This window comes from Protopterus annectens, chromosome 1.part1 (genome assembly GCF_019279795.1).
Source record: "Protopterus annectens isolate FY-2018-M chromosome 1.part1, PAN1.0, whole genome shotgun sequence".
Classification (NCBI taxonomy): domain Eukaryota; kingdom Metazoa; phylum Chordata; order Ceratodontiformes; family Protopteridae; genus Protopterus; species Protopterus annectens.
The window spans coordinates 1,062,472,573-1,062,488,119 of record NC_056726.1 but is presented as its reverse complement, the minus strand read 5'-3'; the positions used below and the strand labels follow the sequence as shown (position 1 = coordinate 1,062,488,119).

Here is a 15,547-nt window from a genome sequence, read left to right as displayed (position 1 = left end):
TCTACCTGGACCTTGCAAAAGCCTTCAATACAATACCCCACTTGGGCATTATAGATAAGCTCACCAGCTTAAATATAAACCCCTATGTCACTAGATGGGTTGCAAACTGGCTCAAGGACAGAACCCACATGGTTAGAATTGCTGGAGCCATGTCAGACTCCAAACCAGTTACAAGTGGCATCCCACAAGGCTCAGTCCTGGGACCTCTCTTGTTCGGTATATATTTCTCGGAGGTACAGGCCAACACAGAAGGACTGTGGCTGACCAAGTTCGCAGATGACTGCAAACTGGGCACCATAATCGACTCTCCAGTCGACACAAGCATCCTACAAAAGGGCCTCATAGAAACAGATAACTAGTGCCAGAGCCATGGCCTCAAGCTAAACGCCAAAAAGTGTATAGTCATCCCATTTGGCAAAAACAAAGTGCCCACAAATTACCACATAGGTGGTAATCCATTAAGTACGGAAGAAGTAATTAGGGACCTGGGGACCCAAGTTGATAGCAATCTCTCATTTGACAACCACGTGGCCAAAGTGGTTAGAAAAACATTTTATATAGCCCACCTAATCATGAAGGGATTCACATCTAGATCAGGGGAGGTCATCGTGCCTCTTTACTCATCCCTCATCAGGCCCATAATTGAGTACAATGCCCCTTTTGGGATGTACCTTACCAGACACCTGCAGCAACTGGAAAGACCCCAAAAGTACCTCACCAAGAGGATCAAAGGGCTCAAACAGATGCCATATGCTGCCCGGTTAAAGAAACTCCAGCTCTACTCAGTGGCATACCGCCTTCTCAGAGGCGTTCTGTGCCTGACATATAAAGCCATGTCCAACCTGAAATTAATGGACATGTTGCACCTCAGAAAATCCAAATCCCATTGAGCTACGCGCTCGAGAGACTTGAACCTCAGCACTGAAATAAATCGGACATGCTGGAGGGACAGATTCATAACCCAGAGGCTCCCTTCACTCTGGAATAAAATCCCAGTCCAGTTTAGGCAGAGTCCCTCATTGACTCTCTGTAAGAGGAATCTTGATGAGTGGATGGGAGATAGTAGGTTTACCCCGGGTATCACTTCTGTGTCACTGTTAGACAGAGGCACGGTATACTAACCTCGAAAAAGGGTATAGCAAAATTCATTTAAAATGGGTGGCGAAAGCCAAACACACTCTGGCTAGGCTTATAAATGCCCTAGGACAGATAGCCTAGTATGAACCTATGAACCTATGAACCTATTTTAGAATGAATTTTGCCCTCATGTACACTCTGCTCTGTTGACATTAACTTAATGACAAACACAAGTTAGAAATACCCAACTCCATGGGTTGCAGTACCTTCAAATGTTAGTCTTCAGCAAGGTTTACAAGAGAAAAGAAAGTATAGTTGTTAGGTTGCTAGATCAGACTTCTTCCCATCCTAAACCTATTTCCCCCAAATGGCAGTTGCTTATCAAGAACTGGGTGATTACAGAAAGCTAGCCTTTGAAAGGGACAGGCAACACTGTGCAAACTTTTTAAATGTCTATTTTGAGAAGAGCAGATGAGATCATCTGTCTCTCCAGAATCATAAGCAATCTTATATTCACCCCTTGTTCTTTACAAACTTTAAAATGATGTATTTTGGCACATTACTAAACTCTTATTAGAAAACAGAGGGCTGGATAATTACACATTTTGATGATGCAGTGAACAAAGAACAGACTAATGACATCTAATTTAGACATGCTCTGCATGCACAGCCATATGGAACCAAACCATTTCACCAGTAGACTTTGCCAGAAGAAAAGACATTGTACAGCTGACTGATAAAAAATTCTAGATTCTAGAAATATTCCTAGATACAGGTAGACTATCTTCAGTGGAGAGGAGATGGGTGACCCATGTACATATGGTTGTCTCAGCAATTTTTTTTCAGCACTGGAAAAATGTGATATATATAATATAAGCACAGACCTACACTGTTACAGTAATAGATTATTTCAGTCTATCCCCTTTTATGATCCATCTTGCTAAGCCCCCATTAGGATGTAACTTACTAAGCCCACTATGGGATGTACCTTATTAAGCACTTCACATAACTGGAAAGACCCCAGAGGTTTATAACTAACAAGAACAGGGGCTTAAAATTCTTGAACTACCAAGAAAGACTGGAAGCTTTGTCTCTGCATTCAGTTTCATACAGGCTCCTTAGGATGGTTTCTGTCTTGCTTACAGGGCTATAGACTCCTTAGGATGGTTTCTGTCTTGCTTACAGGGCTATAGACTCCTTAGGATGGTTTCTGTCCTGCTTACAGGGCTATAATGAACAGTAGCACAGCTAGGACAGGCTGAAAAGGGCAACTGCCCTGGGCGCAAAGTGTTGGCTGCATGGCTAGCCAATGCTGATCTTTTGTTAATGCCATTCTGGCTTTTAAAAGCCGGTATTACATTTCCGGTCAAATACAAGCATTCTAGTGTGCCATGTGTGGTCTAAACTGTAGCAACTGCTTGCATACTATATCAAGCAATTTGCTACAGTTTAAAAGTAAAAAAAATCTTTTTTGTTTTAACTCAAACCTGAGCCCTGTATCACTCCAAGCAGGTAGGGTTACAGGGTATAAATTATAGCAATGGTTTGTTACATTTATAGTAAGTAGTTTGCAGCAGATTAAACACAATTACATTGAGGGAGGGTTGGGAGCCAGGTACAGAAATGCAACTTGAATGACTGGGCAGGAGGGAGGGGGTGTATTGTTCATTTGGCCAGTAAAAGGAATGTCCTTTTTTTTCTTTTTCTTCCTTCTCCTAAAGTGGGCTCTTCTTCTTCTCTCATTTTAGGTTGTTTCTGGGGCAGTACAGCTTCTATGGTGTTTTTTTCTTCATTCAGAAGCTGCTGAAAATACTCCTTCCATCTGCCTTTGATGTCCTATCCACTGTTGAGCAGGTTGTTGCTAGCATCCTTTATGAAGGCTGCTTGGCTACCTTCTTTATCTTTCTGTCTTTGCCTTGTAACCTGATATAGTTTCTTTGTGTCACCTACTGAGTCATTTTCCAGAAGTTGGTAGAGTGTCTCCAATGTCCTGTTCTTTACTATTGCAACTCCTTCATTAGCTTCTCTGTTAGCCGACCAGTAGTCCTTCCTAGCCTGGTCTCAGCCTTTTCTATTTCCACTTTTTCCTACACACCTTCTTTCTTTTGATGGCTTTCTGGTCTTCTGCATTCCACCACCAGCTTTTCTTATGTACCTTATTTCCATACCTGGCCCGGCCCCATATCTGATCTGTAGTCCTCATACATGCTGTTATGAGGTCCTGCCATTCTTCTTCAACTCCACCTATTTCCTCCTCTTCAGAGTAATTCCTTACACTGTTGTACTTTCTCTCCAGTCAACTTTCAGGTCTTCAGCCTGGTCTCTGTTGACTTTAGAGCCTTTTTCTGACCACTGCTTGTAGCTGATTATTGCAACCAGTGGTTTATGCTGTGGGCCAACTGTTTTATTAGGGATGACACATTAATTTTACCCCACTTCCTAGGGGAAAGCCTACCTGAGTTGCATGTTATCCACTCTTGTATGTGATCTTGTAATTGTTTGTCTTTCTGAACCATGTGTTGGCTACTATAAACCATTTGCCAGCAGAAGTCTAGAATGTTGCCCCATCCATGTGGACCCAGGCAGTCCACATATCCTGTTTTGTATGTCCTTATCAACACCAATATCTAGTTGGTCCTACAGATGTTTCTTCACTATCACAACCCTGCTGTGGGGGCACAGGCTGACATTAGGTATACTGCCCTATCATTACATTGGAGTCTGATTGCCATGACTCTGTCACTATTTTTGGTGAGTTTGAGATGGCAACAGTCACTATGTTTCTGTAGGTGGAAGAAACATGACAGACCCTGGGAGAACATGCAAACTTCAAACAGGCATTGGTCAGAGGTCAGGATCAAACCTTGTACCTTGTCCATGGGAAACAAAGACCTTAACCCTTATGTCAACTGTTCTGAGAAAAAGCAGAAGACAATCTGGTGAAGAAGATTTGTTATAGACAGGAAGAAGGTAAGAGGAAATGAGGACATCCAGCAAAGAGGTGGATGGATTGTGTGAAAGAAGATCTGCGACAGTCAGGCATGAGTGTTGAAGAAGGCAGGAGTGTGGCACTGAATCGAGAGAGATGGTGTAGTTAACACAATACCCTCACACCCTCACCTCATGTAGAAAAAGGGAGATGATATAGATATATATATATATATATATATATATATATATATATATATATATATATATATATATATACACACACATAGATTTTATATCTAAATATATATGTGTATACATCCTGACTCTGTGGTTACACAACCATGGAAAAATTAATCACTGCTAATGCTTAACAGATCCTGCTCAATCATTGAGATTCAACACAAAACAGCAACCAGCGAGTTGCAATTCACCTGCAGTATCTCCTTGGGATGAAAGCAAAACATCTGTAAAAACCCTTGCAGACTCAAGACAGAAGATATCCCAAATAAGCACCAAGTGCTTCAAGGCAACAGTGCTAACTGCTAACACTATATGTCAGTAAAGAATCTCATCATTTGTTGAGTTTGAACCAATAAACAGCCACTTTGATAGACAGACTGGCAGTCAGAATGTAGTTACACTCCTAGGCTGAGAAAGAAATTCATTACTATGTTACAAGTTATTCATTATAATGTACTTACTTTTGTAGTTTTGGACCCCCCTTTGGCCGAAGTTTCACCTGAAAGAAAATATTTAATAAGTTAAAAAACAAAGCTCTTTAAAATAAATATTTTAATTGGTTATGTCATTAAATGCTTTGTAAGTACTGATATTGCAAGGCCAAATGTTATGTATAGCCAGAAAATGTGAATATACAGTAAATCTTATATTTTGACTGCTGAGAGGGCCATTTGATTTACCTGGCCTAAGCAGTTAGTATATTAATTAATCAGAAAAACTGATAGTCCATCTCATTTTATTATTTCACATAAATAGATGATGAAGAAATGACAGGAAAAATGTGTATTCCACTTTAGATCAATAGGGAAATAAAGGATTAAGTCAGATTTTGATTACATATGGCACACATTTTATAGTAATAAACATTGTGATAAGGAATGTTCTATGGCACAGCAAAGGCTCACAGTGACACAGTGTAAAACCTTTAATATGCACCGGGATCAATAGTCACCTTAAACCTCAAGTAAAAGGCTCAAAACCAAAACATAGAGGATCAAGATGCCATTCAAAAACGACTTTGAAACAAAATAAAGAAACGGCCCCAAAAAACAACCCCAGTTCCAAGTTCGGTAAATCCACTTTACTGCTTGATAGGAAGCTTAATTAAAACAAAAGGACAACAAGAATACATAAATGCCAAACAAACATAAGTGTTTTCATCTAGAAAGACTTCTTCAGATGCTGAATACTTCTAAATCCCAATAGCCTTCTTTATAGCCCATTCCCATTTGAAAACCACCAATAGAAACCATGTTTCAATAAAACATTGTTTAACGCACATCTAGTATAAAAACATAGAACATGAATTAAAAACAATAAGAAAAACAATCCTCCCTAATCTTAAAATTCCTTAAAATACATTCTTCCATAAAAAGTCTTGCTATAATAACAGTATAATGTATTGCGTTAAAAAATATATATTTATAAAAAATATATAAATATGTATATATATGTAAAAATCACAAAGTTAAGTGCAAAAAGGAATACAATAGCACAATTTAGTGTCCAAATAATCAATTGCAACTATCTAACCTATCCATTAAAATAGTGTAAAATATCACATTGTGCAGTTAGAGCGGAGTGTGCAGTTAGAACTTTTCTGATCGAAGACTGCTGAAATGGGACTCAGATTTTAGCTTTTTATTGGTTAATTTGTTTAAATCAGTTTGCTCATTTGCTACTGTTATATAAAAAAATATACACTTCATGCATCGCCGTTTAGCTAGGGTTAAAATATTCTTGGCACAATAAAGTCTGCTCTTCAAATTTTCCCTTAGAACTAGCCAGTTGTTTAGTTTTAGGACTCAAATCTGTTTCTTTGAGCTCAGCACTTTTTCAGAACTCGTTGTAAGCACTAAATAAGCTACAAATTACTACATCACTCAACTTTCCTCACTTGTCTAGAGGAAAACAGTTTTTAGTACTTAATACATAAGCACCTATCCAGGCATGTCTAAGGGTCAGCTCCCGGTGTTTTCTCCTGACTACCTGGTGAATCTGGACATCTTGGGGCAATACAGCTATTGCCTCATCTACACAAACAACCCTCTCCTCCTATCACCCAACATTACAACCTATGAGAGATGCACTTATATAGCCAAACTGGAAGCAAAGCTCTCTTCACCCAAGACTGGACTAGACAGTCAAGAGGAGAAGGTAAACACTTGCACCACACCACACTCATCACATAGTCCCTCAAAACCTACACCACCAAAACACACACATAGCAACACAAAATGCACACCTACATTTGCAGAGGCTCTCAATAAAAATCTGCTCAAGCAACAGAGACCTACAAAGCAGAAAAGCATGCAACCTCCAGCCCTCAACATAACCCAAATGACACATAGCCCACAAACTGTGTGCCACTCAACCACAGCCCATAAGGCATAACAACGTACCCAGCACTCTAGTCATAGGTGACTCTATAGTCAGGCACACTGATGTTCCACTCACCAGGCTAAACAAGGAGAAAGTTACTGTCAGCTGCCTGTTGGGTGCCAGGATCTGCCACATAATGCACGCACTCAGGTTACTCCACAACAAGTACAAATATGACTCTATCATTGTCTATTTTGGTGTGAATGACCAGAGATGTACCTCCCTGGACTACATGAAAAGAGACATGGAGGAGCTCTCTGATCTTGTAGCCCAAGCAGGCATGACCCTAGCCCTGAGTAGCATCCTGCCATCATCCACAATGATATCACAGTACAAGGACAAAATGATTGACTTAACAATTGGCTAAGCTTCTGGTGTCATTCTAAGGGGATCCAGTATCTGTCTGCCTGGGATGACATCATCGACAGACCACGATGCTTTGCCAGAGATGGCCTGCACCTGTCGCCCTTGGGATACTGGATACTGGCTAGGGCTCTTGCCACCCCTATAGTGCCTTTTTTAGGCAAGGTTCAAATGACAAATTCACCACCGTAACAGGTACAAGTAAGCAAAATCTGAGGGTAATGCTACTCAATGCAAGAAGTCTAAACCTCAAAATGCATTCACTTGAGGCACTCCTTAAAATGGAGAACATCGACATCTGTGCAGTGACAGAGACCTGGTTCAAGGCTCCAGAGAGCACCCCTGCCTTACCAGGCTATAATTCATAACACACCTTTTGGCCACCTAACCTGGACCGAAACACTAAAGGTGGAGGAGTGTCCATATTCATTAAGGATTTCCACACCTCCAGGCTAGTTGCTCAGCATAATGCATCTGAGATTATCCAAGTGCAACTAACTCTGGGAAAGACCGCAATCCAAATTGTAAATTGCTACAGATCCCCCACCATGCCCCAGGATTCCCACTCCTCATTTCTTGATACACTGGAAAATATTAGGGTACAACCCAACACCCTAATAATGGGTGATTTCAACTACCTGACCATTAACTGGGAAAACTACTCATGTACCAACTCTTTTGCTCAATGTTTTCTGGAATTCATATCCACACCCCCACCAGGGGCAGCAATATCCTAGAACTGGTCATTACCAACATGGGCAACCCATGTTCCACACCAGAGGTCAATTCCTCATTGGTCAGATCCGACCACAAGCTAATCAGCCTAGACATCCACATCCTGCCCCCACACCCATTAGAGAAACCACCATAAAAAATGTATCCAAAGCCAACTTCACACTTCTTAAGACAGAAGCGGCAAACTGCACTACACCCATGCAGACAGACAATAGAGGTACAAGTGCTGAATCCTACACAAATGCACATTATAAGCACTTACATGAGTGCATGGATCATGCTATCCCTAACAGAACCAAGATACTATCCTCCAAAAAAAGGAAGCCAATTTGGTGATCCCCTGCCATAAACAAATTCTACAACAGAAGAAAGAAACTGTTGTAAAAAAGAGTAAAATCCCATGACTGGAAGAACTCCCTGGTCAGTCTCAGTAAGAAGCTGAGATCCCTCAAAAATCCTCCAAAGCTAGTTATGAAAACAAAATCGCCACTGATTCTAAAGACAACCACAAAGCATTCTACAGCTATGTCAAGAATCTCAGTGGCAACACTCAAATCTGCTCTGTGTTACAGCACAATAGCACTAAATATACAGAACCAACTAATATTGCCAACATTCTGGCAGATAGGTTCAGTGCTAACTTTATCCCCCTCTCACCCCCTAAAGGGTCCTTCTCTATACCAGAAGAATCCAAAGTTCCTGTAATCATGGCTGCACAGGTAAAAAACACACTCTCCAAAGCCAAGAACACAGCATCCATGGGACCTGACAACATCCCAGGTTGCATTCTACATGAACTACAGAATGAACTGGCACCACACCTAAGCACCATGTTCAATCATAGCCTCACCTCAGGCTTTGCGCCCACTGAATGGTGCACAGTGACGGCTATCCCACTCCACAAAGGGGGAGCCACCATGGACCCCAGGAACTACCGCCCCATTAGCCTAACAAGCCTGGTCTGCAAGGCCATGGAACGTATCATCATGGAACTTATAAACAAAGACATTGGTAATCTCCAAACTCTGGACCCCACCCAGTTCGGGTTTGTAAAATGCAGATCATGTCTTCTAAACCTGATTGACTTCTTTGAAGCAGTCACCAAAGATGTAGATGAGGGTTGGGTGGTTCACACAGCCTATCTAGATCTCGCCAAAGCTTTTGACACTATCCCCAACTCTGGAATTATAGATAAACCTCACTAAATGAGTTATAAATCCCTATGTCACAAGATGGATTGCCACCTGGCTCACTGACAGAACCCACACTGTGAAAGTAGCAGACTCCAAATCTGACTTCAGACCAGTGACAAGTAGAGTACCACAGGGTTCAGTCCTGGATCCTCTCCTGTTTGGTATCTACTTTTCTGAAGTATCGGCTAACACAGAAGGTCTTTGGCTTACGAAATTCGCAGATGACTGCAAATTAGGAGCCATAATTGGAACTCCTAATGATGTGGACATCCTACAAAAAGGCCTCACTGAGACAGATGCCTGCTGTCGAAGCCATGGCCTCAAGCTTAATGCCAAAAAGTGCATTGTCATTCCCTTTGGTAAAAACTCTGTACCCATGAGCAATCACATAGGTGGTAGTCTACTTAACACCAAAAGTGTGGTAAGAGATCTTGGGACACAGGTGGACAGTAGTCTCTCCTTTGATAATCACATCGCCACAGTACTCAGGAAATCCTTCTACATGGCACACCTCATCACAAAAGGTTTCTCATCCAGGAAAAAAGAGGTCAGTTTCTCTCTACTCGTCACTCATTAGACCCATTATAAAGTACAATGCTCCTTTTGGTATGTACCTCACAAGACATCAACAACAACTGGAAAGGCCGCAGAAATACCTCACAAAGAGGATTACTGGCTTCAAACAGATGCCCTATGCAGACTGTCTCAAAAAATTCCAGCTTTACTCCGTCGCATATCACCTACTCAGAAGTGATCTCTGCCTAACATACAAAGCTATGTCAAACTCAGAGCTGTTGGACATGCTCCACTTAAAGAAATCCCAATCCCTCCGAGCTACATGCTCTAGGGACCTAAACCTTGTCACCACAATAAACAGAACATGCTGGAGGGATAGATTCCTGTCCCAGAGACTTCCCTACTCTGGAACAAACTACCTGTCTCTATCAAACAAAGCTCCTCATTAGCACTCTTCAGGAAAAATCTTGAAGATTGGATGGGAGATAGGAAATTCACCCCGGGGATCACCCCATGGCTCTGCTTGACAGGGGCACAGGAAAATTATTTTCTTGGGTGGCGAAAGCCAGGGTACCTTTTTGGCTAGGCTTGTATAGGCCCTAGGGCTGATAGCCTAGTACCTACCTACAAATCTATGAACATCAAAAGCACATTTTTCCTGTTTTATAATATTTTAATTCCTTCTTTCTTATTTTCATTTTGACCTGAAACCATTTGTTTAACTCTCCTACAACCTTGCAGCCTCAGCTTCAAAACTGGGGCTAAAGAAATAATGTCATTTAGTCCTGGAGGCTTACTAGCTTCATATATATCTCTTCCAAAACAAAAAATAAAAATTTACTGTCAGGGCACGTCACGGTGTGTTTATATAACACACTCCTCAAATTTTTAGTGCGTATATCGTAAGTGTGCTCATAGATTATTTTTCTCAACTTCCTCTCTGTTCTTTCCCACATAAAATCCTGTACACTTGTTACATGTAGCTAGGTACTCTAGACCAACAGAGTCACAGGTGCTACCCACCCTACTTGTTAAATACATGTCTCTAGCTCCCAGTAGTACAGCATCTCTGTTGATGATATACCTACACTGAGGGCTTGGAACTGGGGTTGTTTTTGAAGCCTTTTCTTTATTACTTTAAACCTCCTGTAATACAGGCCAGTGGGATATATTCATAGAGATTTGTAGATTAGTACTAGGCTAATTGTCCTTGTGAGCCATTTTAAGCCTAGCCAATTATCCCTTGTGAGACTCAAACCCTGCAACTTCTGTTTGCAAGGAAAACATCTTAACCATTAGGCCATCCTCCTAACCCCATCTGCAAATGACCCCTTAAGGACATCAAGTGTTTCAGCTGTATGGCTTCTGAATGCCCATAACTTTTTACTTTTTCTTTTTAAGTCTTTGTGAATACATTCAGGCCAGTAAACCCAAACCCCACTAGTTGTGGACATGCATGTTTCAGCCTTCTTACGACCTCGTCAGCACAGCATAGTGGACTGTTTGGCTATAATTCAGAAAGTATTTAAAACAGCAGAAATTGTTAAGTTGTACCCTCTAGTTGTCATGTTGTCAGTACTTTGCTTATGTTTTGCATTGCAATCTCTAAGGCTATTTGACAAGAGAAGAGGGGAAAGGTAATTGTTTTTAAAAAGTTTCACCTTTCTCTGTTACGTTTGTGATTTCTGAGGTAGTATTTATAGAGAGTGAGTGGAGGGTAGAGAAGGCACAAACAACAATAAAAACATTTCTTTCAGGGCATGCTGTTATTTTTTGTCTGTGATATGTTAACATTGTATTTTGTGTGATATAGATATTTCACTTACAATCCCCCGAATTCTTGAAAGCGTGCACGGCATGCAGGATCGGTGCAGGAGCTCAAGCAGGCAATATGCCCGGCATGCAATCCAGGAACAGCCTGCAGGGGCATGCACGAGCGCTCCTGCACTAATCCTGCACGGATAAAGCCCTTGTATGCAAATCACCCCATTTGCAGGAGAAATCTATGCAAATGAGATGATTTTGCAATCCAGGAAGCTTGCAACTGGCCATGCAGGACTAGTACTAGCTGCAGAAATGTACTCGGTTAGTAACCGAGTACATTTCTGCAAAATCCAAAACGGAGATGTGACAGCTCCAAATAAAGGCTGCATATCATGTAGTAAGCATGCCAATGGCCAAGTATAAGGCCACTGGCATTGCAAACATTAAAAAAAATACAAAAATCAACTTTTATTTTTTTTTAGCCGATCTCGGCTTTTTAAGAGTAGGGCAGAGGGGCGCAAACGGGATCGGGGGGGGGATAACAAAATTAACCTAAAGTAAGCATCCTAACTAAAATCAGTATTCTGCCATGCAAGTCAATGGCAGGCAGAAGACAACATGGCCAGTGAGTAGTGGTTGCTAAGGGGGGAGACTCAGTGTGAGACATGTAACTATGCATTAGCAGGCAATCCTATGCAAATGAGGGGAAGGCTAGTGAATCCCAGTTTTCCCCAGCATGTAAGCCAGGTCCCAACAGTGTAAGAGTAGGAATAGTCTGGTGCAAGTTAGGTGACATCATGGGGGGATTGGAGCCCTGTGGCTCGGGTTTGCTCCTAGCTTAGCACAGCTAAGATAAGGGAGTGTGTCCAAACCTGCCTAGCACTCTTTACAAAGCCTAAGCGGGTGTGCATGCCGTGCACCGGGTTTTACAGGAACAAAAAAGAAGTTAAACCAGGAAATAGCAGCACTGTGCACATTTGAGCATTGTGTTTGCAAGGCGTGCACCTGGGAAGGCAAACAGGAAGGCAATGGGAAGGGAAAACAGCAATAGGAAGGTAATCAAGGAGAACTAGCTTAGCTGGCAGGTGAAATGTATCAGAATCAGCCAATTACACAGGCAGCAGACCAGCCCAGCCCAGAACACTCTATAAACTATGCAAACACCTTCCCCTCTTGTTTTTCCCACATTCCACACCACCGGTGTATACAAGCGGGGAAATTTTAACAAACAAACCTACAAAATGAGAAGAGCTGCAGCAGGCAACATAGAACAACATGTGCAAGAGGCTGTGGGTGGTGAGAATGTGAATGCTGCCTATCAACCCGCATTGAGGAGACAGAGAAGAGTGTACAGACCCAGGGTAACCTACCAGGGGCTACATGAGCTGGAGATAGTGGAGCGCTGTAGGGTGGACAGAGACCTCCTACAGCAAATTGTTCAGCTGTGCCGGCCTCACCTGACACCAAACTGACCAAGGGAAACCCATTCCAGTGGATACCAAGGTATGTGTAGGCCTAGGAATACTAGCCACAGGTACCTCCCAAAGCTCAACTGGGGATATCATGGGGATCTCACAGGCATCAGCATCCAGAGTATTCCACCAGTTCCTGGGTGCCATGTCAGCACATGCCAGTGAGCACGTATATTTCCTCAACACCCGTGAGGTGTTGGCCAGCAATATGCGTCTCTTCCTCCAAAAAGCAGAATACCCTGAGGTAGTGGGTGCTATAGACTGCACACACATATGCATCAAAGCACCACCTGGTGATCAGGGTAGGGCCTACATCAAACACAGGGGCATCCCCTCCATCAACTACCAGGTTGTATGTGATGCCCAGGACATTATAATGAATGTGTGTGCTGGATGCCATGGAAGCTATGACAATTCCCACATAGGGCATCTGATGCAGCTGTACCAGAGATTTTCCAATGGGGACATCCCCTACAGTCACCTAGTGGGGGATGCTGGTTACACACTGGAGCCGTGGCTGATGACACCCATCAGAAATGCACACACACCTGAACAAGAACGCCATAATGAAACACATGCACAGACCAGACGTATAATAGAGCAAGTGTTTGGGATGCTCAGATCATGGTTCCAGTCTCTGGACACATCTGGTGGAGCTTTGCAGTACTCACCAGCTACATGTACCCAAATTGTTATGGTATGTGCCATACTACATGATATGAACCTGCGGAAACAGCTGCAGCAGGGACAGCATGGGGCAGGGTCACACAGCCCCCCACCAATGCCAAGGCCTGCACAGGCACAGAGTGACTTGGAGGAAGAACAACCTGAGCCTGCCCCAGTAGGCAGATGGAGGCATGCCCAGTATGCTGAGGCTGCGGCAAAGAGACAACGTATAGCACATACACTGACACAGTAAGGACCCAGGGAGTGGCACTTCTCTCTGACTCACACATACAGTAAAAGGGATGCCAAACATGACACTACCTGTGCTCAACCACGTATAGGGAGTGTACTATGTGCATCCGACATAGGCAGCCCTCCAGCACCATCTGCAAGTCTAGCACACCCTCAAGGTAAGTCAATCAACCTACCAATTGCCAAATGGAGTAGAATGTGTCATTACCAGTATCTATGGTATGGATGTGACTATACAAGGGAATAGGGTAGCTGAATGTTATGGCAGCAGACAGTAGGCACCCATAGTGGCACCATGACATCTGTAACACATACTGGAGTCACCATAGTAGCCAGTACTACACAGGGTGACAAAACGCACTGCAGGAAATCTGCTGAGTGACATGTGTGTCCATATGACCCATACATGCCAGTCAGGGTGGTTCACATACCCAATAACAGTCTCAGCCAGCAGGACAGGTGTGACAAACCCAAACAGAGCCTGTGCTATGGCCCCTGAATGATGGCTATGGTTAACCTCCCCCTCAGGCCTACACAGACAGACTACAGCAGGTCAGGCAGTGGGATGTTAGTTCTGAAGGGTAGGAAGTCAGACACTAATATGTAGGGCATCCAAAGCTACAATCTGTAGTACACTGGAATGCCTCTAGTCAGCATGACAGGTAAGAATACAGAATGAAATGGAGTACCTGACATACCAGTACAGTCATAGCAAATGTGTACAAGTGTTAGGTGTGCCCCCCATTTAGTAATATAATAACAGTCAGGTGTACCCCCCAACCCTGTGTAGAAATGTAGAAATAGACAGGTGAGCCCTCTATGTAGTAATGTAAGAACAGTCAGGTGTGCACCCTCATCCTCTGTAGAAATAGTCAGGTGAGCCCCCTCCACCCTATGTAGTAATATAATAACAGCCAGCTGTGCCCCCCAACCCTGTCTAGAAATGTAGTAACAGACAGGTTTGCCCTTCCAATCCTGTGTAGAAATGTAGAAATAGTCAGGTGAGCCCCCACATCCTATGCAGAAATGTAGGAGCAGTCAATGCCAAATGCTTGATGGATACTCTGCAGAAACAGCATGCCACCTGTCGGTGTACAACACAAAGGTCAGTACGGCAGTACAAACTACCTGGACTTGATCCACACATTAAATACAGATGGGCATTATGGGCATGCTCACACACTTAGAGAAATGAAGGCAATGTCAGCCAGCAACATACAGAAAGGTCAGATTGGGCATGCTCACACACAAACACATGAAGGCCATGTCTGCAAACATCAGTGAAACAGACATCTCTGGCAGTCGCAGTTGTTAGTGCAGACACTCGTCAGTATGCACCCCTCATGCCTTGCACACACAGTGGGTAAGGAATACAGACATATATGTAAGGACAACACACTATAATAAGCCAAAGGTAGACGTACATAGATGTGTGGAAGAGGATGACTGTGACAAGGAGCCATTCAGGCCTGTCCCACCCAGCACACAGCCAAAGGGCCCCAACCACACTAGGGTCAGATGTCACTCACTGCAGATACTAGCCAACAGTATCTGTCAGCATTACAGACTATGAGGTGCACGTGCCAGCTGTGCAACATGACTGTACAAGGGAGTAGTCATCTAGCAGCTGTATACACGTACCTGTGAAATATGACCCTGTGTGTGCCCAGATGTGGCGTATCAACCTCTAGATGAATGGGTTATGGCCCATGCACACACACCGCCCTCCCCATAGCCCTACTCTGACAAGCCTGCTGAGGTCATCCACTGTGAAATATACATTTGGGAGAATTGTAGCCCAGTGATCTCCGTGATGTGTCCCATAATGTTGTACTGCTGTAGTGTGAAAAAATAGTTAGGTAGGAGTTCAAATCCCAGACATGGCAACTGTGTGTGTGTCTGTCTCTGTCTGTGTAGACAGCAATGCTTTTTAGGGGTAGTCACACTCCCTACAGT

General features: G+C 43.1%; 1 protein-coding gene across 3 annotated transcripts in view; it reads right to left on the bottom strand.

Annotated features, from left to right (window-relative positions):
* Positions 1–15,547, bottom strand: part of LOC122808938 — a 636,015-nt gene that overhangs the window by 57,129 nt on the left and 563,339 nt on the right. For all 3 annotated transcript variants that reach the window (XM_044080096.1, XM_044080086.1, XM_044080104.1), the window contains exon 8: positions 4,710–4,747. In XM_044080096.1, coding sequence (XP_043936031.1) covers positions 4,710–4,747 — 38 coding nt within the window. The remainder of the gene's footprint in view (positions 1–4,709; positions 4,748–15,547) is intronic.